The sequence below is a fragment of the Moschus berezovskii genome, chromosome 12, assembly GCF_049115385.1.
Source record: "Moschus berezovskii isolate FMDL1 chromosome 12, NW_MosBer_1.0, whole genome shotgun sequence".
Lineage (NCBI taxonomy): Eukaryota > Metazoa > Chordata > Mammalia > Artiodactyla > Moschidae > Moschus > Moschus berezovskii.
The window spans coordinates 79,152,789-79,179,223 of record NC_142471.1 but is presented as its reverse complement, the minus strand read 5'-3'; the positions used below and the strand labels follow the sequence as shown (position 1 = coordinate 79,179,223).

At 45.8% G+C, this 26,435-nt stretch overlaps 1 protein-coding gene across 30 annotated transcripts in view; it reads right to left on the bottom strand.

Annotated features, from left to right (window-relative positions):
- Window positions 1-26,435, bottom strand: part of TCF7L2 (transcription factor 7 like 2) — a 205,139-nt gene that overhangs the window by 165,153 nt on the left and 13,551 nt on the right. For 17 of the 30 annotated variants that reach the window (XM_055424623.2, XM_088842330.1, XM_055424621.2 and 14 more), the window contains exon 4: window positions 26,011-26,079. The exons of the other annotated variants lie outside the window; for them this stretch is intronic. In XM_055424623.2, the coding sequence (XP_055280598.1) occupies window positions 26,011-26,079 (69 nt within the window). The remainder of the gene's footprint in view (window positions 1-26,010; window positions 26,080-26,435) is intronic. 30 annotated transcript variants of the gene reach the window in all.

The following is a 26,435-nucleotide window of genomic DNA, read 5'->3' as shown; positions in this document are numbered from 1 at the left end:
TTCATTGCTTTGTTATTTTCTGAAGAAAAGGATACCTGAGCAGGGGTCTCGCTAAACTCCGTAGAACCACTTGGATTTCAGCTCAGCTCCGCACCACCACCCTCATCAGCCCCCACAATCATGGCAAAGCAGGAACCCCACCTCTTGCGTTTTATCCTTCCCCCAAATCAATTCTAACCTCTGAGGAACACAGGGTCTCAGAAGACAGAAGGCACTTTTAAAGTGCCCCAAACCTGCAGAAATTTCCCCTCTAGAACCCGGCTCTAGCCATAGCTTAGCCACTTAGGAGCTATGACTGTCATCTCCCTCTGAGTTCCTGATCTGAAAACATGGAGGCAAATGAAACAGTCTGGTCCCTTTCTGCTGGAAGGCCCTAACCGCTACACCATACACCCCACATCAGCCTGCAGGCTTCCCACGTGGTAAGTGCCGGTGGCCAGAGAGCGCCCTGTAGAAGCCAGCTGAGGAAGGAGGGGTGGGCAACCGTGGCCTCCAGCCTTGCTGGATAAGGATCACTCGTGAGTACTCCAGCCCCTGCCAAGGGCCTCACTGAGGTTTGGGCTACCTGCTTCCCACGGCCATCACTCAACGCTCAGGAAGCCCAGGTCTTGGGTGATGGCTGACAATGAGGACAACCTTTTGGATCCTGGGGAGGCGAGGAGGAAAGCGGGGCCAGGCTCATACTCAGCTCTCTCCACTGAGTGGCCAGCGTCAGTATCCTAGACAGGTGGACCAGCACATTACCGCTTTTCTGGCTTTTAGGCAAAAACCAATTTAGCATCACCTTGGGTATCACTGAAGGCAGAGTTTTTTCCTGGTGCCCTAACAAATACGTTCGACAAAAAGCACAGAACACTTTGGTTACCATTCTCCTCTTCCCCAAGTATCTTTTTTTCAATGCACAGGATTCTTTTTATTTGTTAATTCCCTCCCTGGAGGCAACAGAGATCTAAGAGCTGTAGAGTGGGATCAGAGCCCTAATCTAGGCTGTACTTCCTAGTGACCTGCTCCTCACCCTATAAACCGGGAGGCTGTCCATGACCACAAAACTTGAGGGACTGTGATAAAGTATAACAAAGATAATAAAGTCCTTAGCCACATGCAGGACACAAGTTTTTCAATAAATTTGACAATTATGTATTAGGTCGATTGTTCCATAATTGGAACAAATTTTTTGACCAGACTAATATTTATAAAGTATCAGAAAATGACACAGTATTTAAATAAATGTTATTTTTGTAATCCCCTCAAACAACTGCCAACCCACTTCCAGTTTCCTAGTTCAATCTGATAATGCCCTTTACATGGTACAAACTTTTTCTGTTTATGTATGCCCCAGAAGAGGTATGCTACAAAAACTCCTGATTGTCATATTTTTTTAATGAACAATAAAGTGGGCTTATCTGGTGTTTAAAAAAAAAACGTTGACCATTATTATTTCTTCTTGAACATAATTTATTAAATAAAAGAAAAGGGTCTCAGCTCCCAGAGGCTCAAAGCTACATCCCCACAGTCATTGGATGCTTGAGGTAAAGACTCAAGAACTCAGTTACTCAGGATATTTCTGGAGGCCCCAGACAATGAGGAGGAAGCAGTGAACTGACACTTTCTGTCCTCCTGGTGCAAACCTCCAGGTGGGGAAGGGACAGCACAGGTAAAGGAAGATGCCAGCCAGAGAGTGATCACTATTCAGAGGAAAACCAAGGGGCAGTCCTAAGGGAGGCGAGGACCCCTGGGAGGAAGCTTCAGAGAGGCAAGTGCAGAGCGAGTGACATTTACACCAATTTCACCGAAACACCCAGCAGCAGTAGGCTTAGGAGAGGATGACCTGATCCACAGAGCAGCCCAGGTGAAAGGTCCTCCTGGAGCTGTCCCTCCCTCGGAGCTCCCGGCATGTGGTGACATGCCCAAGGCCACCACAGCAAAGCCAGCACTGCCAGCAATTCCCCATCCCTCATCAGTCCCTCCCCTGCAGGAGACAGGGGTGGTTGCCTGGTGCTCAGCCCCCAGGCTGAGACAGAAAGACCACCTCACAACAACCAAGTCCAGCCACTGTCAAGGAAGCACGGACTCTCTCAGCAGTCCTCTCTAGGGGTAATTACATGCTTCAACTCGAAAATAATTACAGCCAAACTGTACAGAGGTTAAGAGATTCCCCTCCCCCATCCCAGCCACAGGTCACCTCTCACAAGTTCCTCCCATTTCCCTGCCCAAGTCCCAGGTTCCCATTTATACCCGAGGGTGTTGGGATCTTCCTAGACTCCTACTCAGCACCAACAACTCCTTCTCACCCTTGGGAGAAAGAGAAAGACGCAATACTGATTTGTGAAAACTCAGGTCAAAACTCCAGTAGCTAGAGATTCTGATTTAACTGATCTGGAGATGAAGCTTTTATTTTCTAGAAGCTTCCAGGTGACTGTATCACGCAGCTGGGGTCAAAACACCCCTGGGTTACAGGAGGGTAACTGATGGTATCCATCCAATTAAACCAATGCCTGGGGCGGGTGAGAGGCGGGGTTGTGGGGGGGGCATTTAACATGACCTGTTTTTTTAACAGGCAATCTTTATCTTATCTCTGGCAAAGAGAAGTCACATATTGCCCAACACAACAGGGCACATCACAGAATCCAAAGTCTGAGAAATTTGGCTCTTCCTAAAAAAGTTAAACGTAGAGCTATTAATAATATAAAACTCAGCAATTCCACTCATAGGTATATACCTAGGAGAAAAGAAAACATATATCCATACAAAAACCAATGAATGGATAAAGAAAATGTGGTGAATATTCATACAGTGGAATATTATTTGGCCCCAAAAAGGGATGAAAAACTAATATATGCTAAAAGATGGAGAAACCCTGAAAACATGATGCTAAGCAAAAGAAACAGGACACAAAAAAACCTATATATTTCATGATTCTGTTTATATGTAATGTCAAGTATTGGGTAAATCCACAGGGGTCACTAGGGGAGGGGGAAATGAAGGGTGACTCTTAATGGGCATGGGGTTCCTTTTCGGGTGTGTGATAAAAACCTTCTGGGACAAGATAATGTAGATGGTTACACCACTCTGTAAATATACCCCAAATCATCAAATTGTACACTTTAGGTAAGAGAATCATATGGATTGTAAATATATATATATCTCAGGAGAGCTACTGGTCCAACGCAGGTTGGGAAGCAGGAGGCAGCCCACGGCAGAAAGCATCTTTACAAGTGTGTTATTTCTAAAGACACACTCCCAGGTCCTGCCTTCAGAGATTCTGATCAGTAAATGGGGTAGAAAGAGGACACACAAGAAATCTCAATTTTCAACAAGGTAAGAGTTCTCTGATCACAAAAGCCTGAAGCATAATGACCTAACACTTCATTCCAGAATCTCAGAGAAGGATCAATGCAGATTACTTCAGGAGAGGCCTGGGGGGCGGGGGAAGGGCAGAGCCCGAAGCCTTCCACAGGATGCTCTAACTACCTCCCATCCCGTGTCCCACAATTCCCTCTCCTCCCGGGAGCTCCAAGCCCTTGGCGAAGACAATGCAAGTGTAACGCCCAGCAGCATCTAGCTCAGGAGGCCTCGCTGGGCAGGCTGCACTTCTTTTTGATTCCAGAAATGTTAGCCCAGCACCCAGGCGATTGGCAGTGAGCTGGAACTCAAACCCAGGAATCCCAACGCCCACGCATTCTCACCTTCAGTTCCCACAAAAGTCTCTTTGTTGGGGTTGGGTGTCTCCCGGAGGGCATGCCTCCCTCCCAGGGCTGGGGAGAGGAGGCGAGGGTGGTGTGTGGAATGGAATCTATGCCACCGACGTGCATTGTCTGCTCGCCAGGTTGCCCAATCCCACCACCCGAGGGGACGGATGGGAAGCGCTCTCCTGGGCTTGGCACGGGGCATCCTGGAGGGAATCAGGGCCCGCCCCTCCCCAGGCCTCGCCCCTCCCCAGGCCTCGCTGCCCACATCCTGCCAGTGCAACAGGGCTTGAACGAACAACGGGGCTCTTGTTCAGACACGCATTTTAGCCAGTGAGGTTACCCTCTAGAAATACTTCTAAATACATACATAGGCCAGTCCATCTTGAGGTCTACATGCTGCCCGGCTTTCGGCACGATACTGGCCCCCGTGGCATTTCATCTCCCCGGTGGCCCCAGCAACCACCTCTGTCCTCCCTCCTGACCCAGGCGAGGTCTCCTGGGGAACCAGAGGCAGAAGCCACAGGCTCACTAGCCTGGGGCCAGGTGATCACAGTAAGCCAGAGTTCTCCTCCCAAAGCCCCTGCCGCCTTCCCCAGGGAGATCTCTGCCCAATGTGCCAGGCGGCCCAGGCTGGCGAAGAGGACCATCGCAGCCAAGGGTGCGACCCCTTTGGGCAATGGGAGACACTCCCCCGTGGCTTTTCCTACCCTGGAAGAGGCGGGTCCCTGCTTTCTGAACCCCTCAGGAGCCCATGGACAGAGGAGCCTGGTAGGCTGCAGTCCATGGGGTCGCTAAGAGTCAGACATGACTGAGCGACTTCACTTTCACCTTTCACTTTCCTTCATTGGAGAAGGAAATGGCAACCCATTCCAGTGTTCTTGCCTGGAGAATCCCAGGGACAGGGGAGCCTGGTGGGCTGCCGTCTATGGGGTCACACAGAGTCGGACACGACTGAAGCAACTTAGCAGGAGCAGCAGCAGCAGCAGGAACTTGAATGCAGGATGGGTACTCTACTAATAAGATCTCTGCCGCACCCCCACTTCCCAGAGAGGGAAAAACTGAGGCCCCAAAGGTGCTGAGAGAAGCCACAGGTCTGGGCCCCTCTGCCTGGCCAGGAGAGATCCACTACCTGAGGGTTCCTGAGGAAGGCCACAGGAATGCCCACCTTGATGGGGCTTCCAAGAAGGCGAGAGGCAGCTTTGAGCTATAAAAATACAGGATTCAGACTGTGACCAAAAGACACAGAAAGGTCTCACATTTAAATGCCTGCCTAACATCACTTCTCCCCAGAGGGCTTCAACCACATGTTGTCCCTTTTGGTGCTTTAAACTTCCCACTGCATGAGTAAGGAAGCACTACTCCCATTTTAAAGGTGAGAAACACATTCGAAAATGTGAAAGAACTGGAAGCACCTGTCAAGTTAATTTTTAACATCCTTTCAGACTGTGAGATTGTGCACCAGATCCCAAATTTAAGGAATTAGGAAGTATGGCTTGGGGAAGGGAAATAAATTTTACCAACCTGAAACTGCTCTGATATTTAATGGCTATAATTAAAAGTTGTCCTTCAAGCAACAGGGAAAAATAAAAAAAATAAATCTGTCTAATTTGAGTTGCCCTGGGGATCTGAAGGACAGTCACTAATAAAATACTCCAGCTCCCATTGCTGTGTGTCCGACTCCGTGGAGAAATAACTATTTGTGGGCCACGTGCAGGAGTCCTGAGAGGCAGGCAATTGTCTTTATATTATTAACAGTAATGGAAACACACTACTCAGAATAATCATTCCTACATCATGCCAACCTGAACTTTCATTTCACTGTACGAGCTGCTGGGCATCAAAGCCAACAAATTCGCAGAAATGCTTGGGGAAGGAAGGAGGGGGAAGAGAAGAAAGCCCAGCCCCCCACCTACCACCATCCCCTCACCCCATCCATTAGAAAACATATTTCTAAATAAATCATGAGAAAGCCCGATCTACAAAATATTCCATAGTGCTAGGTGAGCTGAAACCCCCAAAACATCATTTAAAAAAAAAAAATGTTTAGACCTCAATCTCACTGATTCAGCTACCCCCACCTCAGTCCAAATTAGATGAAATGCTATCATGCTGCTGTTTTAAAACAGTGTCCGAGAAGGTAGAAAAGGTTACCCACAGCAAGCAAGGACTGCCATCCTCACCATAGCAACGCGCCTATTTATAATATGGTCTACCTGCTTCAAAGGCTTGTACAAGACACTCAAGGCAAGTCTAGTGCTACATCCAAGCCGAAGATGAGCCGGAAACTCTCATGAGCATGTCAATGAAACACTTCCAATTACATTACATGCCACAATTATTAGCATTGACTATCAATTTTTTTTTTCCCCTTTCCTCTGAAAGCAAAAGCAAAGGGGAAAATGAATTAAGACAGATTCTAGGACACAGGAGAAACCCAGCATGTGACTTTCCAAAGTGCTCTGGCTATTTTTTCTTAATGGTTAACCCCAGAGGCAGAGACAGGAAAGAGGGGTTTCACAGGAGACCCACACCTTAGGGTGCTGATCTTCACCAGGGTCAGGCACACGCAGACTCGTAAGGTACCCACAGGCCCACAAGCAAGGCCTCGGCCATGCACACCAAACAGAGAAACTCAGCCCAGACTCAGATCTACACTGGACCTTGGAGGGGAAAAGAGGTTTTTGTTTTAGAGGCAGATAAGGGCTACCACATGTAATTACTCACTCGCAAAAGGATTCCAATTCACCCCCAAGGTACATGTTTCCAAAGAGGAACCCAGCCATATTCCCAGCAGCACCCTTCCATTTCCATGTCAAAGTAGCAACTACACAGCATCCAACCAGGCCCAGATGCAAATCACACTGTGGTCACTTACTAGCCATGTATTTGGGGGAAAGTCCCCTAACTTTCTTCAGTTTTCTCATCTGTAAAATGGGGATGATGCACAAAGTTGCCCTGAGCATTCAGTTTAAAATTATACGGCACATTCTAGAAACTGACACACAGCAAGTGTTCAACAAACAAGACTTCTCTTCTCTTCTCGCTACTCGTATTAGTTCTTCCTGCAATGATGACTGCCGAGTGAACAAAGCCTCAGCTCCCGTACACGAGAGAACCACAAGAATACCTCAAACATGCGAGGTATTTATCCTACCCTTATCACACAACCACCTCATTTCATAGAGAGAAAAACTGAGGCAGGGCTCACGTAAGTACTGGTGATAAGGCAAACGTTCAAACCTGGGGGGTCGGGGAAGTCAAGAAAAATAGAAGGCTGAGTGACTTACAGGAACCATGAGCAGAAGGCAGACAGAAAGAGACCCACACTGTTTGCATTCGGTCAAATGGAAGACAGACAAAAAGAACCCTTGGACCAAAGTGAGTGGCACCAAAGGCAGGGAGTCACAGTTTCAGACTAAGCACTTTCTTCTCCCGAAAGACTGTGCAGCCTTACAGAGCAGGGGCTATGCCATTGCATCCAGGCATCCCTAGAGTAATGGACACACTGCAGACCCCAAACAGTCTGTTTCTGATGAATGCATTCAGGGCTGAGGGCATGGGGGGAGCTCCAGCTTCATGATATTTCCCCTGAACTGTTTCTTTATCAAAATAAAGGCAAAAGCCACAGAGTTATTTCATTCTGTTATCATCATAATCCTTGGAAGAATTTTTTTTCCTTTTTCCTTTTAATTGGAGGAAAGAATATTTTTTACTATGCCTATTTTACAGGCAGGGAAACTAAACGCTTAGGAAAGTATCAGCTCAAGATCATACAAAGTCTCAAAACAGCAAAGCCAGAATTCAGAGGTGGAGCTGTCTGACTCTAGAGTCAAGCGTTTAACCACTGCGTTATTCTTGATCTTCCTCTTGATGTATCATGTAGAAGAGTTGTTAGTGACAAGCAGATGCCAATAAGTGTTTTCAAACTGGAAACAAAAGAAACAGGCAACTCGAGTTATAACTCCTGGGGCTCACAAAACCCTAGATCACACAGCTGAGAGCGCTTCACCTCAGCCTTGCATACCCACTGCAGACATCCTGGAAAAAAAGAATTCAGAGTACACCTTCAACCACCCATCTCTGCAAGAGAAAGCCCAGAAGCAACACCAGTGACATCAAATGGACTGGATTTGTTCAGGGTGAGAGTCCCTTGGACTGCAAGGAGATCAAACCAGTCAATCCTAAAGGAAATCAACCCTGAACATTCAATGGAAGGAAAGATGCTGAAGCCCAAGCTCCATAACTTCGGCCATCTGATGCGAAGAGCCAACTCATTGGAAAAGACCCTGATGCTGGGAAAGACTGAAGGCAGGAGGAGAAAGGAACGACAGAGGATGAGATGTTTGGATGGCATCACCGACTCAATGGACATGAGTCTGAGCAAGCTCCGGGAGCTGGTGATGGACAGGGAGGCCTGGCGCGCTGCAGTCCATGGGGTTGCAAAGAGTCAGACACGACTGAGCAACTGAACAACAACAAAGGAATTCAATTATTCCAAACCAGGAATCGAGCATCACCGAAGAAAAGGGAACAGGAGGTCAGGGCAGCACCCACCTGGGCGGGGTTCTCGAATTTGACACCTTCTCAAAATCTTCGTGGTGGGGGAGTGGAGGCCATGTGGAAAAGGGAGGGCTGTGGAAAAGGCCCTAACACATCCTCTGAACCACAGCCTGAGTACTTCTCCACCAGAGAGAAACATAAGTGCAACAACAGTGACTTCTAAGTGTGCAGGCCGATTATAGCTTTACTTTCAAAAGAGCTTTGATTGATCTTTTTTGATAGACCTGAAATAAATTAAACTAGATTGACTCACTTGAGAATGGACTCTAATCCCTTAGTCAGATCCCGGAGAACTCAAACCAAACCAGCTGTTAATTTAGGCTTTATAAGATAAAGCAAGAGAAATCCAAGCTGATGTACCCCAGAGCAAAGCTTACATCATCTCTGTAAGCAATCAACTCACTGCTTCTTTTAGGAACTAATCAGTTCTTGGGTAAGTGGGTGCCAAGCCTGCACTCTCACAGCGAAACTGGCTCAGAAAAAGGAAGAAAAGCGAGAGAGGAAGAAATATCCTGAGAAACACTGGGCTGACTCACTTCTCCACGAGTTCAGAACCAGCCCAAGACATTTCCCTTTGGCTTTCGCCTAGTCATCCATCTCCGGCTTCAGAAACTGCAACTGCTTGACTGGAGAAGCCTCAGCATCAAGCGAGAGGAAGCCACTGACACTCTTAATATTTCTTTAAAAAAAGGAGGGGTGCAGAATTACCCAGAAAATACTCCCCACTACCTTTTTATCCCCTCATCTTTGAAGATCATACTGTCCCCTTTATCTTGGCTTCTGGGTGCCTTTGATTTAAATATAGGAATCCCAAGGCTTTCAAGTGGCGGCTGCCCATGGCATTAATAGAGTTAACAAGCACATACATACATACACACACACACACACAACTGCAGGCTTCTTCCCAAGCTATGCTCTACTCACTGACAGGCAGCCCTCCCAACTTTCACCAGCATTTTTTTTGGAAAAGGGTTCACACCTGCATCCCAAGTGAAGATGGAATTCACCTCGATGGAACCCCAACCACGGCTTCACCCCAGAAGACTCCAACACAGCCCCTTTCCTTGTGAAAAAAAAGCAAGGCTGCCAGCCTCTTGCTCCTAAACAATGACGTTTCATAGAACACTCTGTTTACCGAACATAAGGGGATCAAGAATTGAAATCCAATTTAAGGAATTATAGTGCCTTCGGACTGTTTTTCTTCAACGATGAAAAAAGACAGGCATGTTGTTTCTGGAATTAAGCCAGAAGAAACTGATCCTTGTAGTAATACAAGAAAAAAAAGAAAGAAATCAATGTATGTGTTTATGTATGTGGTTGGGGGGAGGGGAACAACTAAAACGAGTTAAAACCTGAGCAGCAAAATGAATTTGTCTCCTGCTATAGAATGATCCTGAAGCTGATTTCAAAGTCCTCTTTTTAATACCTATTTGACAAGGAGAATACAGTTCATCTCTGGATACTTCTGAGAAGCAGAAACAATGTAACCAGAAAAGATGGCATGAAGATGCCTGTCCACACACCTTCATTAGCAGCAAAATGAACTGCTACCTCAGCAAGGGTTAGAACCTGGTAGGTAGACAGACATCATCCCCTTTAAATAAAAGTAACCACTGCAGATCCATACTCAGCACTGGCCACTGTATGCATGTTTTCCTATTTAATCTTCTGAGAGCCCTTTTGTTCCTGTTTTACAGATAAAAGTGCTGTGGTTAGGGAGGTTCCAGAACTGGCCAAGACCAGTGTGATTTGAGATCCCAGCTGTGTCTAACTTGAGTGCCAGAGCCCTCATCCATCATCCTAGAATGTCTTCTTTTTACAGCAAAAATTGCTGAACTCCTGTTAAAAGGGCATTTGCACAGCTTCCCACCACTGTGCACGTCCTGTGGAGGCATTACACAGATGAGCAAACTGAGACCCAGAGAAGAAAGCTCTGCACAACCAGGTAACGCAGCGTCTTTAAACCCAGCTGTGTCCTGAGCTCCTGGACCCCACACTCTAATTATGAAGCTGCTTCCTCTGCCTTCATTAATTCTTCCCTACTGCCTTCCCAAAGACAAAGTCCTCCCTAGAGGAAAATGCCTTGCCTCACCAAGTGCTGCCTGGGGAAAGAGTTTTGCGATTGGTGTTAATTTGGGGGGAGGAAGGCACAGAAAGGAGGCAAAACTATTAGATGAAGTAAATTAAGACATTTCTGAGAGGTATGGAATAAATCATCACTTAGGGGCACTGACCAATTAAAAAGGTCCAGCACTGCTCTGGATAAACGCTATAGCATCAGCCAGGAAGCTACCAGTGACAGAGGAAGGAGGCAGGAGAAAATGCAAGAACCTCTGCAGCCCAAGGCCACTGACCAGCTACAAAGGTCTGGCCAACAACAAAAATTCCATACCTTTCTAATGAACAAATCTGCTCAACACAAGTCTTTTTTTTTTTTTCAACGGAGGTGGGAGGGCCGGAGAGTGTAAACACACTCATCCACTGTTTTACACCTCCCAAAGCCAAAAAAAATCCACTGACTGTTTTCTGATTTCTCATATTTCACGGTCTCTTTTCATTTTGGCCTCTGAAAAAGCTCAAGAGACAGAGCCATGAGAACAGACCAGTCTCCCAGCCCTGTGTGTCAATTTGACCTCCTGCAAACCAGGGAAGTTTGAACTGGACCTTCTGGAACCAGGAGGTGTTAAAAACAATGGCTGCTGTCAAGTCAATTGGGAGAACCAATGTCATTTCTTAACCTCTATTGAGAATAAATCATTCCGGACAAGCTCCTGACTGTATCACTTTTGCCCAAGTGGAAGTGTGAATAGACCCGAGTTCCTCGTCCACTAGCAAATTCTGTGCCCAGGAGAACCTCCCAGGAAAGTTTCAGCGAGGGGACCTGGGTTGTGGGCAGGGACTCAACTGCAGAGATGCTACCCACTTCTGCCATGGGTGCTGGCACCCAGAGCCCCGGAGCAGCTGGCTTCCAATCACAGGCTTTTTAGGCCTCTTGCCCTCACTAACCCACTAGGGCCGCTTGCCTTTGAGGCAAAGTGCAGGAGGAGGGGGCTGTTACACGCTTATTACAAATCCAGACAAACAACAGCCTGACCACAGAGGCCCTAGGAAACTCCCTTATAAAGAAAGAAAGAAGTAAGTGTTATTGGGTTCGCAAGCCAGGAGCCAGCCCCTCTGCCTTTCAAGGCCCCAAAAGGATGCCTTTTAAAATCTACTTTCTTTAATGAAGTTCGAAGCAATAGAAATTTGCCCAAAGAAGAGAGCAGGCCCTACGACTAAAAGGCCACAAATTCCTGTCTTGCTGTCACCAATTTCATGCCCATCAGAAGCTGAATAATTCGAAGTCCAGTCTCCTGATCAGTTTTTTGTCTGCCCTCCCCAGGGAGATAAATTATGTCACTAAACAGACTCTTCCACCCTAGGGCTCTTCAAAAGGTATTCTGGCCTCCTGACTCGACCCACACTCTTACGGGAGAAGTCACTCAGAGCCGGATTCCTTTGTCAGCAAGGGGGGAAGAAAGAGCAGAGACACAATACATCACCGACTTGTCACCTTGGCAAGAGTGTTAACAACAGTGTGGTCAGGGTGATCCACTGTCCCCGTTCGCCTGGGGCCGATGGGTTGCCAGGACACCCAACAGTAATGACACCACGTAACCTTTCTCATGGACCAAGCGCTGGTCTAAATCTCCTCACAGCATCTCACAAAAACCCACAAAGTAGGCAAGCCCTCTTATGAAACCCATTTTCCACAGATGCGAAAATGGAGGCACAGAGCTATGAGGCCATCTGCCCAATTTAAACGTTTTCGGCTTTATGTAAAATAACAAAATCAAGAAACAGAAATCAAATGCTGGGATAAAGAAAAGTTCATACATGATGGGAAAGTCTAACCTGGAAACTCGTTAATGAGGAAAAAAATATTTCCTGCCAAAAGAGATGAGAGGAGAGAGCAAGGGAATCGGAGGAAATTCAGAGAACAGGAAGATCAATCACAAGTTGGTCTAGATGTTTCCAAAATAGTCCTTAGAGGCATTACATAATGAACACAGAAAGAGGAGAAGCCCCAGGTGGGGAGCCTGCGACCAGGATGGGAACAGTGGCTCTGAAGCCACTTGCCAGGGCACTGGGGCTCCAGGCGAGATCTTCAATCTCAATATTCCTGGAGAAGGCCATCCCCAGGCTCCCTGTCCTCAGACTCCCGCAACCCAGAAGCCCTGGTACCTCTGGTTCCCAAGCAGCCAAGCTGACAAACCATGATGGCAACTAGAAACCACAAACCATGAAGGGAACCAGAAGTCGGTCGAAAGATAAAAATCCACTCTCACGGAAAAAGCAACGATAACAGAACCACGGAGGTCGAAATCAAAACCATATCTGCTTTGCATGGGGCATGTGGTTTTGTGTGTGTAACTTCTACATGTCAGTTCGTCCGTTCCCGTCACCGGCAAGTCACTGTCGGGCTCCTTTAACTGCTATGCAAAACCAGGGACCCAGAGAGATGCATTTGGGCCAAAAATTCCAGTAAGAGCAGAGGAAAAAAACAGTAGATAACACTCATCATTATTTTTTTAAAAAAGAAACCTCCCTGGTGGTCTAGTGGTTAGGCCTCCACACTCCCAATGCAGGGGTCCTAGGTTCGATCCCTGGTCAGGGAACTAGATCACACAGGTTGCAACTAAGACCCGGTGCAGCCAAATAATAAATAAATAAATGAATAAATAATTTTTTTCAAGAACAGCTGTGGAGGCAGGACACCCAACTCAGCCTACAATGAGGATTTTGGTGCTTTTCCTATACTCTCCTAAAATGACAAACTCATAGCAGGAGTAGCGTGCTTCTGGGGAAATAATAAGTATATTCAGATTTATTTTTTGATGAAGATAAACTGGCAAATGTAACCCAACTGAAAAGCCACCAGAGAGAAACACAGCATTTTTTTTTGGTTGCCTTTTTTTTGGGGAGCGGGGAGGGGCAGGGGACTCCCTCCAAGGAAAAAGGGTCTACCATGTGACTGAAGCCTTTTCCTCTAGAAATCAGACCCTGAGTGCCAATCCTTCAGACACAAATGGCTTCACACGTCAGGTTTTCTGTGGGGAGACATTTGTCATCTGCTTTCACTCACCAGTGTGAAAATGTGACAAGTGACAAGTTTTTTAAAACAACACAAAACAAAATCCGGTGCACAAACCACATTGTTGGTTTCCTAAACACATCCTTTTGAGCTTGGGGGCATTTTAGAACATTCCTTTAAGTTCTCTTTCACCAAAAAAAAGAATGCCTGCCTACCTTGGGTCAGTGAGGATTTTGTTGTTTTTTTTTTTAATTAACAGGAAAATTCTTGGCTTCTGCAGCAGTGATTAAGAAATAAATGCTGCTGGATTCCAAAATAAAAACTAAGTGACTGGAGACCAAGAGGAGAGAAGAAGGGAGGTTTGCTTTCGATTTTAAGGATAAGAACCAAACCAAGAACTCTCTAAATCCTGAAACATCTCCTGAATTGTCTTATAGATTGCATATGTCAATTAATCTCTTAACGAGAACTTGATACCATAAGTTAACTTTTTAATTCTACAGAAAATAACTTTAAGCTAAAGGGTTGATATTATCTATTTCATTTTTGTACCATATTTTAAGTATTCCTAGGGCTTTTACAATCTAGTTATATCTTAGGATCTAATCAAAATGGCAAAAATGCCCCTTTGCGCACATGACTGCCAGATTTCCGCTCCATTCTGTTCAGAAAAGGACAAGTTAGTCAAGAAAGCAACCCTCCAGGACCCTGAAAAGACTTACCCCTAACACGAACAGGCCATTCTACCTACTCGGTAGATGCTTTCTTTTCTTTAAGAGTCTATTTTCCAAAAACTCCCTGATTCATTGCCTGCCCAGTGTACACTGTCTATACCCCACCCTCAGGAGCATAAATCTTGAGAGCGCTTTCGAGCCAAAGCAGACAGAGCCCCCATAAAACTCAGGGAATGCAAAGGATGCTTCTTTCAGTGCAAAGAAACTTCGTTCAGATTCAGAAGCCCATCGTGATGTTTCTCCCAAATTCATTTAGCTGCATTACTTATTCTGAAATGATTGGGAGGTCTACCCACAGGCAGGTCAAGCTGACGGCTTCACTGTGCTGCTGGGTTTTGGTGGAGATGACAGTTTAAATTATCTCAAAGTGTTCTGCCTAAATTCTACTGCTAAACTAGTTCAGAATATTCAGATTCAGTATTGGGCCACACTGGCAAAGTCTTAATTTTTTATCATCATCCTGAGATTGGTTCTTCAGTGGAGTCGAAGAAAGGAAGCAAAATCATAATAAATTTGCCTCTGGGGAAAAAAAGATTGCCTGGAATGGACACTCAATGTATATACCACAACCACATACAATGAACTGTATCGCAATTACAGAAAAGGAAAAAAAAAAAAAACTCCTAGGGCTTTAACCTTCATTTACACCAGCACTCCCAATGGTTAGATTTATGGGCTGGGGGCAGGAGTGCACAACCATGAATTTCTTGGCGGTTCACTGCCAAGCTCCTTACGCACTCCAGTCTTTCAAATGCTCCTTTCAACAAGCCAAGAGTCCAAGTCCAGTCTACTCCACAAAAGAAAAGAAAGAAGAAAACCAAAAACCAAAAGAGAAAAACCAAACAATAACAGACTCAATGGGAGGCTTTACCAACTCCTCCCAAAACAAAAGGAAGCTAACTAGAGTCTTCTAAGAACACCCTGGACCAAACCAACACCAGGCTGGGGGGTGGGGGCGGGGGGGGCGGGAGTAACATCAGAAATCTTTAGTTATAAATCATAAAATTCCTACGAATGCAAACTCAAACTACTGGGTAAAGCCAGAATACAAAGTCCTTATAGATCCTAATGAATCTGAGTTGTGGGAACACCAGTCTTTAGCTCTAAAATCTACTTTTCTAAAGTCCAGGGTTCAGTGAATACCTCACCAGCAGACACTGAGCACCCACAACACACAAAGCTGGGTTGCCATTCAATAGCTATTTTAAAATAATAGAAAAGTTTAAACAGACAAGCCCTTCCAAACTCTCTTCCAGATATGCACCCTATATGCATTTCAGAATAATCATGCCCTCTTAACTGCTTTCCAGTAGAGAATCAAATGCCCCAAGATTATCAGTTTAAACTTAGCTGTTCTTTTTCCTCTCTTTCTCTCTCGCTCTCTCTTCGTCTCTTAAATCATCATCCAAGAACTAGAAAGAGCATTTTCTAGGCTTCCTACTACAAGGCTTGGAAAAACCCACAAGGATATTGGGGAGCTGGAAACACAGAAGAGGAACCTCAAATTTCCTTTAGATTTTGGACTGTCAGCAGCATTTAGGAAAAACACCTCCTCTCATTTCTGCTTCACATGTTTTCCTTATTGGTTCGTTTACACAGCGCTGCTCTGCGGATGGCAGTTAGTACATCGTTTTGTCATTTCTGCCTTTCCCCGCCATTAGTGCAGGCTGCTGAGACGACACCGCAGCTGCCTCCCCAAGTGGCCGGCAGCATCCGTACATCCCTTCCCTCCAAGCGGTCCCCCCGTTGACTAATGTTCACCAACACTCATACATCATTCCCAAATTGGTCCAAATGAATTAAACACAGCTCTGCTTAACATTACGAGATTTAAATGGATTTTCTCTCTACAGGTCTGCCCCATAATTGGGTTTATCCATCTTGTTGAAGTACAGTTTACACTTGCTAACATCACGCCAATTCAAGCTACATTTTCTGCTCCAGTGGCAGGAGCAAGGCAGATTTGTCATCGGATCATAACAGGTAATTCAAACAACAATTAGTTTGATGACGGCCCGTATGTCAATGTCTGCTCCCAGCAGCCCGACGCACACTCTCAGCTCTGTTCCTCAAGATGAATTGTCTTCACAATTCTTCAATTTCAATCATCAGCAATGCTTACTGAATCAACTTAAAAACTATTGACACAAGACTATCTTTCCTACAGGACAGCCTCACCAAAGCTCTAGTCACCTTCCTGCCCCTGCCCAAGAACGGGCTGCTACCACACACACATTCATTTTCAAGCCTTGAACAATTTCTGACTGTCAACCAAAGTTTTTTATTATTCCAATGTCACATCTAAACCTCAAAATTCAGGGAGGCACAAGGTTTGGGAATAGAAAGGAACAAATTTTCTCGTGCAAGCTCATGTATCTACAAGAAGGAACATGCTTGTTTAATGATTTTTTTTTTGTAAGTCCCCAGCAAGAATTCATGACAACTGTCAAAGTCTGAGAAAATGTTATAATCCAGTGGATAACACTACTTGTCATTAAAAATAGTAATAATAAGTTAACTAAACTCCAAGCATCTTGAAAATTAGAAGACAATCACATACATATAAACCAGTCCAACCACGCTTATGCATTGTTTCAGCAATCCCAGTCATTAGGACAGGGTGCAAATTCACGTGGTGAAGGAGACCTGAAATCAAAACAAGAGCTACCTGGGAGAGAAAATCAAGTTTACAAAGGGATTGAAGGCGTATCTCCATTTGGGTAAGTACTAAAAAATACACATATTGCCTCTCATATTGTGAAACAGGCTGTTTTGAAAAAAATGCAAACTTATACACTCTCTGCCCACAGTATACAGTGTGTAAACACATTCGCTCCCCTGCCGTATACCTACGATGGCCCAGGCATTCCTGCACAGTGCTCTAGGGAGACGACGAGGAGTAAGACACAACCTCAGAAAAATGTTACAAGGACAAGGCAGGATTTTCAAGTGACCTAAGAGAAATGTAAGCAGAAACCAACAGGAGTCATAAATCTTTGTTACCCAGCAAAGATAGTCCGCGTTATCAAATTTATCATGTGTGATATTCTTGACAGGAAATAAAAAACATACAGTGCATGTCAGAATAAGGCAGATTCAAAATCCATAAAGAGTGCTTCACACAGTTCTCAGTTAAAAACAGCTGCTTGTATGCATCAATCAGTGTGCCACACTGCCCTGCCCACTGCATCACAGACCTGATGGCACTTCATCTCCCCACCACCTTCTGGAAACAGGCACTATTATTAACAGCATCACCCCCATTTTGCAGATTAGGAAATGGTGGTCTGGCATAAACTGGATCTGAACCCAGGTTATCTGACTCCAGAAGCATGAGCTGAACACACTTGTACCTGTCCCTTTAACATGCAAAGCTAATGCTCCCATAGCCTTAATGGCAGAGTGCTCACTCTATGCTGATAAACTGAGCCCCGTGTTCTCAACCAGGTGCAATCTGGGCCCCCGGGGGACATCTGGCAAGATCTACAGACATTTTTGGCCGTGGCGTTTTTGTTGGGTGCTAGTGGCATACAGAAGAAAGTAGAGGTCAGGGCCAGTGCTAAGCAAACATCCTGGCATGCAGAGGAGACTGTACTATATAGCGTAACAAAGAATCACCCAGTCCAAAATGTCAATAGAGTGCTGTGGTGGAGAAGCCTGCACTAAGGCATCATATCTCATCCAGCCCGCAAAGACATGCCAATATCTGGCCTGGGCCTCAGTGTAGTAGTTGGTGCAACCAAGTGTCTTTCCGGCTGGCACCTCAAAACACTGTTTTGTGAAGATGGTTCAGGGAGTCCACAGATATTCAGTTCTCATGTTTCATTTTCTAACATGCCAAAGACAAAGAAATAAATAGTATCTTTGCCTACTTTTAGGTTTTACATATTTTTAAAGTCTCAACGTACTACTCCTTAAAATATTAACCTGCCAACCCCCCAAAGGTTTTGGCAGAATTTTCAGTGAGAATGGCCTTCCATTTCTGTATAACAGAAGAGTATCCTGAGATTCCAAGGGAAATGATTCCCAAAAAAAACCTGCAGCCACTTATCAGTTTGACCAGGACGTGATACCACGCAACCAAACCCAACTCCAGAAACAAACTAAGTGCTAAGCTTGATAAGCCTGCAAATGTCAACCATAACCCACTTAGAAATGTCTGTGCTTAGCTAAATGGCCCCACGATTTTCAGGGACTTTATAAAAACCAAATACTATTATAAAGTGCAACTTATAAAATGAAGTTACCAGAAATTCCCTGGTAGTCCAATGGTTAGGACTCAGGGCTTTCACTACTGGAGCCCCGGGTTCAATCCCTGTTCAGGGAACTAAGATCGCACAAACTGCTTAGGGGTTTGGGATTGACACGTACACACTGCTATATTCAAAAGAGATAAGCAATAAGGTCCTACTATATAGCGCAAGGAACGCCACTCAATATTCTGCAATAACCTGAATGGAAAAGGAATTTGAAATAGCATAGATACATGCACTTTGCTGTACACCTGAAATTGACACAACACTGTTCATCAACTATGCTCTAATATAAAATTGTAAATAAAGGGCTGCAAAATTTTTTTAAATAAAATGAAGCTACTAAGACAATGCAACCAGCTGACTGCCACAGACCAGACCTTTACACCTGCTGGCTGTGGTCCAAAAGGGGGACACATATGGCTGATGGGAGTTGTCTCCATCCTTTCTGGCTGCTCTAGTCAAAAACAAACAGACCTTCTCTCTGTATCCTCATCAGCCCTCTTAGAGGCCATGCAGGCTGGGCCCCAAATGCCTTAATACGGTGGAGAATGAACAGATACAAATATCTCAACTCATACAAATACAGTGATGCAATTAGAACAGATAGAAGTTAAAAACCAGAAAGTAAAAACTGGACTGTTTTCTTTTAACTGGGCAATGTAACGCAACTGCTCTTGGCTCAGACCAGAGGATAACTTCTCCTTGAAAGATGGACATTCAGCCGAGTTGGATCCCTGGATTCCTGTTCTCAGCCCTGTTTCCACCAAGCGGTGGGACCTCAGACAAACCACTTCACCCCTTTGTGCCTCAGTTTCCTTGTCTTTCAAAGTAGACTCCACCTTTGCTCCCCTCCCAAGAGTGCTCTAGGACCCAAGACTGTTGGCCCCTCTTGAGAGTGTGTCAGAAATGCAGAATCCCAGGCCCCACCCCAGAACGACTGATTCCACATCTGCCTTTTCACAGCAAGGGGAGTCTGAGCAGAACTGAAGACTGCCAGGCCCCTCAGCTTCAGGCTCCCACAGGCCCTCACACAGGAACAGCAGAGTCCCTCCTTCTCTCACTGGCACTGAATAACTCAAAGGTCAATGACCATCGCCGAGATTACCTGGTAAAGAAACGCTCTCAAGAGAGAAGACTCCCACCACTGAACAGACGTCCTTTCAGAACTTGGGACCCAAACCATCTCTTCTGCCCCAGGGAAAGAGTCAAGCTAAAAGAAGCCAACGAACAAACGAGATTCCACAGCAGCTGTTCTCATGTAACAACATGCTTCAGAATCACCCAAAGACTGGGCCAGGATACAGATTCCGGCATCCCCCTCGGCGGGGACATTGTCTTTAATGCTCCCCTGGGGACTGTGATGTGAAACCAGAGCTGGAAATGCTGCCCTTGCTCAGTGGCTCTCAAAGTGCTATCGTCAGAGAAGGGACATCAACCTTACCCGAAAATCTGCTAAAGCTGCAAATGTCAGGACCTCCCTAAACCTACAGAACCGGAAACTCTGGTGGGGCCACAATCTGGGTCTCAACAAACCCACCTGGCACTTCCCAGGTCATGCTTGCTCCAAAAGGTGAGACAGAGACCATTCGTGATGATTGAGGACCTCAAAGGGGTTGAAACCCAGGATTCTGTATTTCGGAGCAGCTCCCAGACGGTTCCTCTGTATATAGCCCAGAGAGCCGGTTAGTCACCACCGCTTTATGAACCCCAGAGCCTACCGAGCAGAGAGAAGTCAGCACGAGGTTTGTGTGGTACAGCCACTCTCCAGTCTGACTGCCCAGGTTTGAATCCTAATTCCCTGACTACCTATGGGCGAAACATCTCTGGTGTCTGAGTCTACATTTCCTGATTCACAAAATGGCGATAATGGTGGTAAAGAGTAGCTACACCATTTGGGTATCCTTCTGTGTCATTATGAAGAATCAATAAATAATTTGCATCCAGCACTTAACACCAGACTCAACGCGTCAGGAGAATTCAATAAGCAGAAGCTGCTATTACTATCAGCTGTTGCTACTGCCTCTCATCCCTAAGACCAAGCACATCACTGCCCGAGCTGCTGCTGCTGCTGCTGCTGCTAAGTCACTTCAGTCGTGTCCGACTCTGTGTGACCCCATAGACGGAAGCCCACCAGGCTCCCCCATCCCTGGGATTCTCCAGGCAAGAACACTGGAGTGGGTTGCCATTTCCTTCTCCAATGTGTGAAAGTGAAAAGTGAAAGTGAAGTCGCTCAGTCGTGTCCGACCCCTAGCGACCCCACGGACTGCAGCCCACCAGGCTCCTCCATCCATGGGATTCCCCAGGCAATAGTACTGGAGTGGCTTGCCATTGCCTTCTCCGACTGCCCGAGCTACTCTATCACAAACAAAGAAATGCCTCTTCGTGAGCCATACAAAAGTATCTGGTTCTCCTCAAATAATCGGGGGGGACAAAGGCCTCAAAAGCTCATCAGAACCCAAGGGCAGTCTAGTTTCTCACTCAAAACAAGAAAAAGTTACCCATCAAGTACTTGGCCAGCCGTCAATTTTTGCTTGGCAAGTGAAAAATCACTGAGCAGCAGATAAGTGATCAATTGATTCAGAAGCCTCTGGGGCAGCAATTCCAAACCTTTGGTAGGTGAAGCTTAGAACCCTGATTAAAAATGCAAATCTATCCAAATCATCACTAGAATCGAAGCTCCCTGATGAACTCCCCGGGGGCCTGGCACACAAATAATTCACAATAAATATTTCTGAATGAACGAACAAGCCTTCTGAGGTGTGGACTTCAGTTAGACAATTAGGCTAAGATGCACCACTACAGCAAATGAACCAATCTTTTGAATGAGCTAAGCTGGTATCCAGAGGCTTTGTCAAACTGCTCTAGTGAAATGGCATCCAGGTCGGTCTGTCTCTCTCTCTCTTTCACATAAACACACACAAACTGCATTCCCTGTGGAAAGTGAAGTCTCACAGCCAGTCTGGTGATGGGACTAAAGAAATGGACCAAGAACCGAAGCTGCTTCTGGGAGTTCTTCCTCTTAGCCCAGATTTGCTTCTCAGTGAAGACAGCAAATCCTTAAGAAATCTGAAAGGCCAGGAAACTTGTGGAGCAAGGGAGGGCCTCGAACACAAGAGATGACCGCTTGAAACATGAACTGGGGACAGGCCAAGCCCTCTCAAACATCCCACCCAAACCCACTGGTACAATTCACTGGCCATTTTTATCACAAACACCAAGGATCCAGTACTGGAGGAAAGAGATGGACTCCGAGCCGCAGCACCTCAGGAATCTCAACAAGGAATCAGACAAGACTCAGTTGTCAAGTTCACCTTCAAAACTAAAGGACCAAGAGGGAACAAGGACACCCTCCAACTTGTATGCCTTTCTTGCTGGCTCCACAAAGCACCCAGGCTCCGAAGGAGAGTCCTTGGGCCATACTGAATCATGGCAGATGAGTTCTGTGACCAAGCAGAGGGGAATGGGCTGGTGGAACTCGGATGGAAGCCTGCAAGCCTGAGGATGAAAGGGAAAGCAACACCCACTGCAGAATTTCCACCGCTCAGCTGTGTAAACAAATAAAACGGTCCATTTCTTCTGGATCCTCTCCTGGTTGTGTTTGTGCACGCACACAGACACACACACACACACACACAAACCACTTCACGTCTGAAAAGAAAAACAACCAAGAAAGGTCTACACAGTTTGTTTTTGCTGCGCGTGGAGTTTTTTTTCCTAAATCACATCTGACTTGGTGTTAAAACATCAACCTTTAGCCAAAATACTCTTAAAACAAAGGCTTAATTGGTTCTGAAGTCGCCCTTTTGAAAAACAAGGGAAATGTCTTCTGTGGGTCCTGACCTTGATCCCAACGCTGCTCATGGGGTTGGAAGGAGTGTGGGAAGAGCTTTCTTTGGGGAGGAAGAGGAGATAGTGCCTAAACAGTTATCCATGTCAACTGCAGGGTACGCCTGGGAGGCATTGGAAAGGTGGACCCAGGCCACCTCTGCGCTCAGCCTGCACCTTCTCTTCCGGGTTAATAGAGACAGTGGGAGGAGTTCTCAGGAGCTGGGGCCACTGGAGCTTGGGCAAACTGACCTCTGACCCCACTTAGACCTTTTTACTGCTTCCCTTCCTATGGATCACTCACATACCCAACCACCACTATGCTGGTGCATTTCAAACAGCATCACTTGAAATCCAGAGTTCAAGTCTCTCTTAAAAGGGCAATGCAAGCGAAGCACATATTACTCTCCCAGTCTACTCCTGAGTCTGAACAACAGAACCCAACACGTACAGTCCTCCAGAAGATGCAGGCGAGATAGTAACTAGGGCCTTATTCATAACAGCAGGACACAGGAACAAATATCCATTAGGAACCCAAATATCCTAAAGCACAGAAAGGACACATGCATCGTGGGATATTAAGTGACAATTTTAAAAAAAAAAAGCAAATTATTCTACAGGAAATAACAGGGATGAAACACACACACAATGCTGAGTCGAGCCAGACATGAGACTGTATTCTACACAATCCCGTTTCTAAGATGCTAAAAAGCAGGCAAAACTAACCCATGGTGATAGATGAAATTAATCCATAGCAAGAAGTTTTGTCAGCAGTGGGGGGAAACTCTGAATAAGCAAGACTGCAGGGGCGTTAGTAATACTCTTTTGCAGGACCCAACAAACTACAGCCTATGGGTCAAGTCCAGCCACTGTTTTTCTAAATAAAGCTTTATTGAGACCCAGCTACACCTACACCTATTCCCTTAGGTATTGTTTTTGGCTGCTTTCACACACAATAGTAGAGTTGAGACGCTGCCACAGAGACTGTTTGGCCTACAAAGCCTAAAATATTTACTGTCTGGCCCTTTATGGAAAAAGCATCCCACCCATTCTACCTATCAAGTTGGGGGATGGTTTCATGGATGATCACAGAAGGAAGAATAAGAAGTTCAGCCACCTCTCCACTAAAAATCTGTGCACGGTGCTGTACTTACACTTCAATAAAACTCTCTACAAGTCCACAGAATTAAATATCTAAGTCTTTTTTTTTTTAAGGCCTTTGAATTTGTATTTCAATTATATTTGTGTTAACCATTTAGGATGAATACAGCTTCTGTGCAGCTCTTGTCTTTTCAAAACTGAGAGGAGATAGGAGATTCTCAAGAGTGGGGAAGCTTCCAACACATCAACTGATATTGTGTCCAAATCTCTTAGAAGAACACGACGCTCTTATAGAACCACTCAGTTGTTGTTCGGTCACTAAGTCACGTCCGACTCTTTGCGACCCCATGGACTGCGGCGTGCCAGGCTCCTCTGTCCTCCACGATCTCCTAGAGTTTGCTCAAATTCATGTCCATTGCAGAATCACTCAGAAGCCATTCATATAAACGCTGCACTTGGCCAAGTCCTGAGATTACAGGAGGGACGGGAAGGAAAAGGAGTGGGAATTTCATGTGATACATGGTGTCATACTACTCGAGGTTATTTTAGGGTATAGCTTAGGAGAGCAACCAGCTCAGCTCAGATTGAAATACAGCAGGTATTAAGGCTAAACAGTCTTAAATTTCCAGAGAAGAAAATTCTGCCCCGACAAGCATGTCGAATGTAAGCTTCAGTGGAGAATGGGGGAGAGGGAAGACATCCACTCCGCTCTGCACCAAAGGAGGGCCATCCTCTTGTCCCACCACGACATGGCTACTTGGCTACCATGTGCCTGGGGGACAATTTTATTGTGTCTGAGGTTTCCTCTTTCTTTCCCTTTGCTTCTTTTGTTTTGGTTTGCTACTTATCCTTTGATGATCAAACTACAATCACAGCTAGATGCCTCTTGGCTTCCCCTTGTCCTGGTCTAGCAGAGATTGGGGGAGAATGAATACGCAAAGGCATGGTGGTGCTGGGTCTCTCATAAAATGTGTCTCTGTTTGCCCACATGGGCATCAGGCCTCGGCAAACAGAAGCAGGGAAGAACAATACTACCTGTTCATGGAGGAATACTAATGGTTTCAGTCCTCCAAACAATGAGCTCTGTAATTTACTCCATCTTTCTCCTGAGACGCGCTTCACATGGCCCACACCGTGCCAGGTGGTTTGGAGAAAGATGAACTGCCCGGTCTAACAAGGGACACTTCAGCAACGGGTGTAAAGACACAACAGCTGCTCTGGTCTCGGCTGGTCTCCCAGTAACATGGCCCCAGCCAGGCTTTCCACACCAAGATAAGGGTCATGATGCTATTCAACCTCAACAATTCCCACACCCCGGGCAGCAGGACTTCCCAGCACTCTACTGAGATGTCTGAGATGTCGTAGGGCTCAGGAGACTGTTCCTCATCCATTTACCAAGGCTTAGGGTTTGGGTTTGTTCTCCATCCAAGCCCTGAGCCCGTACCCTTTTCCGGGAGCAAAATTCACTGTGCTATTCATCAAAAGGAAGAACGATCCCCCAGGGAGAGGACTAGCAAGAACGGCAGCCTTGGAAACCTCTAGGGGTGGAGGGACACTATCAAAGAGCTGCACTTTCCCCTAAAATACACACATGGATCAGCAGCACAACTGCAGAAGGAATCAAAATATTTTTTAAATAAGTTACTGTCACCTTGAAATGAGTACAAAATATTAGGGCCCCAACCGAATAACCGTGTCTGCCCAGTCCTACTTTTTCACTGACGGAATAATTCACAATTGACCTGGGGCAAAGGGCTACTGGAAAGTCTTCTCCAGGCAGTTACAGATTTGAAACAACACAGCTACAAAGACGCGATGTGGCTGTGGACCACATACGCACACACGTTACCTATCTGCACACGCAAGGGAAGAATGGAAATGCTATCACCAAGCCACACCAACTTCCAAGGAGAGACGACCCCAAAGCCAGACTCGAACACTCCAACAATGAGCTTCAAACACCTCCCCTCGAAGGGTTAACCCAGGAGCAGAAGGACTCAGGAAGTTTCGGCACCATCAGTTACACCACGAGGTCCACCCATCCTGGCCAGGGCCAGGCAGACAGACGAAAATCATATTAGTCTGGTCTCCCTCCACTACTGCACTCTGTGGGCATCAGTTCAGCTCTGAGTCTATATTAGTCCCTGATTTGTTTAGCCTTGGGATTTAAGAGAATGGAAGTACGACGTGAGCAGGAAACAGGACACTCAGCAGAAGCTGGGATCCGTCACCTTTCCCTCCCAGCACTTCCAGTGTCATACATCAACAAGTCCGAGAGAAATCAACATTTCAGAGCAATCAGGTCAAAAGTGATATTCTTAGCACCACTTAACATGATTTTGATCCACCGGAAACAACTCTCTGGCTGTCACATAGCCTCTTCTCCCATCTCACCCCCCTTAATTCTTCCCATTCAAACTCTGGCAGCTCATTTGACTCCCAATTTAAGACCCCTCCTGAAGCAAAAAAACAGTAGCCAAACTGGCGTCTGTGTGCCCATCATGCCTGATCAAGATGCTCTTGACAAAAAAAACGTAGGTGTCTCCTGCTTTCTCTATCTTTAAATCATTCCAGCAGCTTTTCTTCTGCCCTTGCTTCTTTGCTTCCCACCTCCCCTAAAGAATCAACCACCACCACCACCACCACCATCATCCCCACCATCATCCCCACCGTCATCATCACCACCTTGGTTGGGGAAAGGGTGGAGGATAAAAGACACAAGAGACCTACATATTCACAAATCAAACTTCAGGATCTCTTGCGTGTCCTACCTGAATTGCAATCTGGTGTTCAATCGTTTTGTACGCAGAGTAATGTGTGCTCCCGGATTGAAAATGGAGCTGTAGAAAGAAACCAAATCAAAGCGTTCTGCTTATGTCACAAACTACAAGAAAACATCTTAAGCAGTTTATGAATAGCAGACAAACCTTCCTAGATTGAACTGCAGCCTTGGCATTCAATCAAGACCTGTGTATTTTTATTTGTTGCTATAAATAAGATGCTCATAATAATCTAAGGTTTAAAAAAAAAAAAAGCACCTATTCAATAAGCAAAAGGGAGGGAGGTGGAGGGGGCCAGGAGTGAGGATCAATGACATGAAAAGGAAAGACGGACGCCCATTAAGACATAAAGGAAGCCAGTGTGCTGAGCAAGATGCTGCAGAAAAATTAACTGTGTGCTGCAAAAATCATCAGAA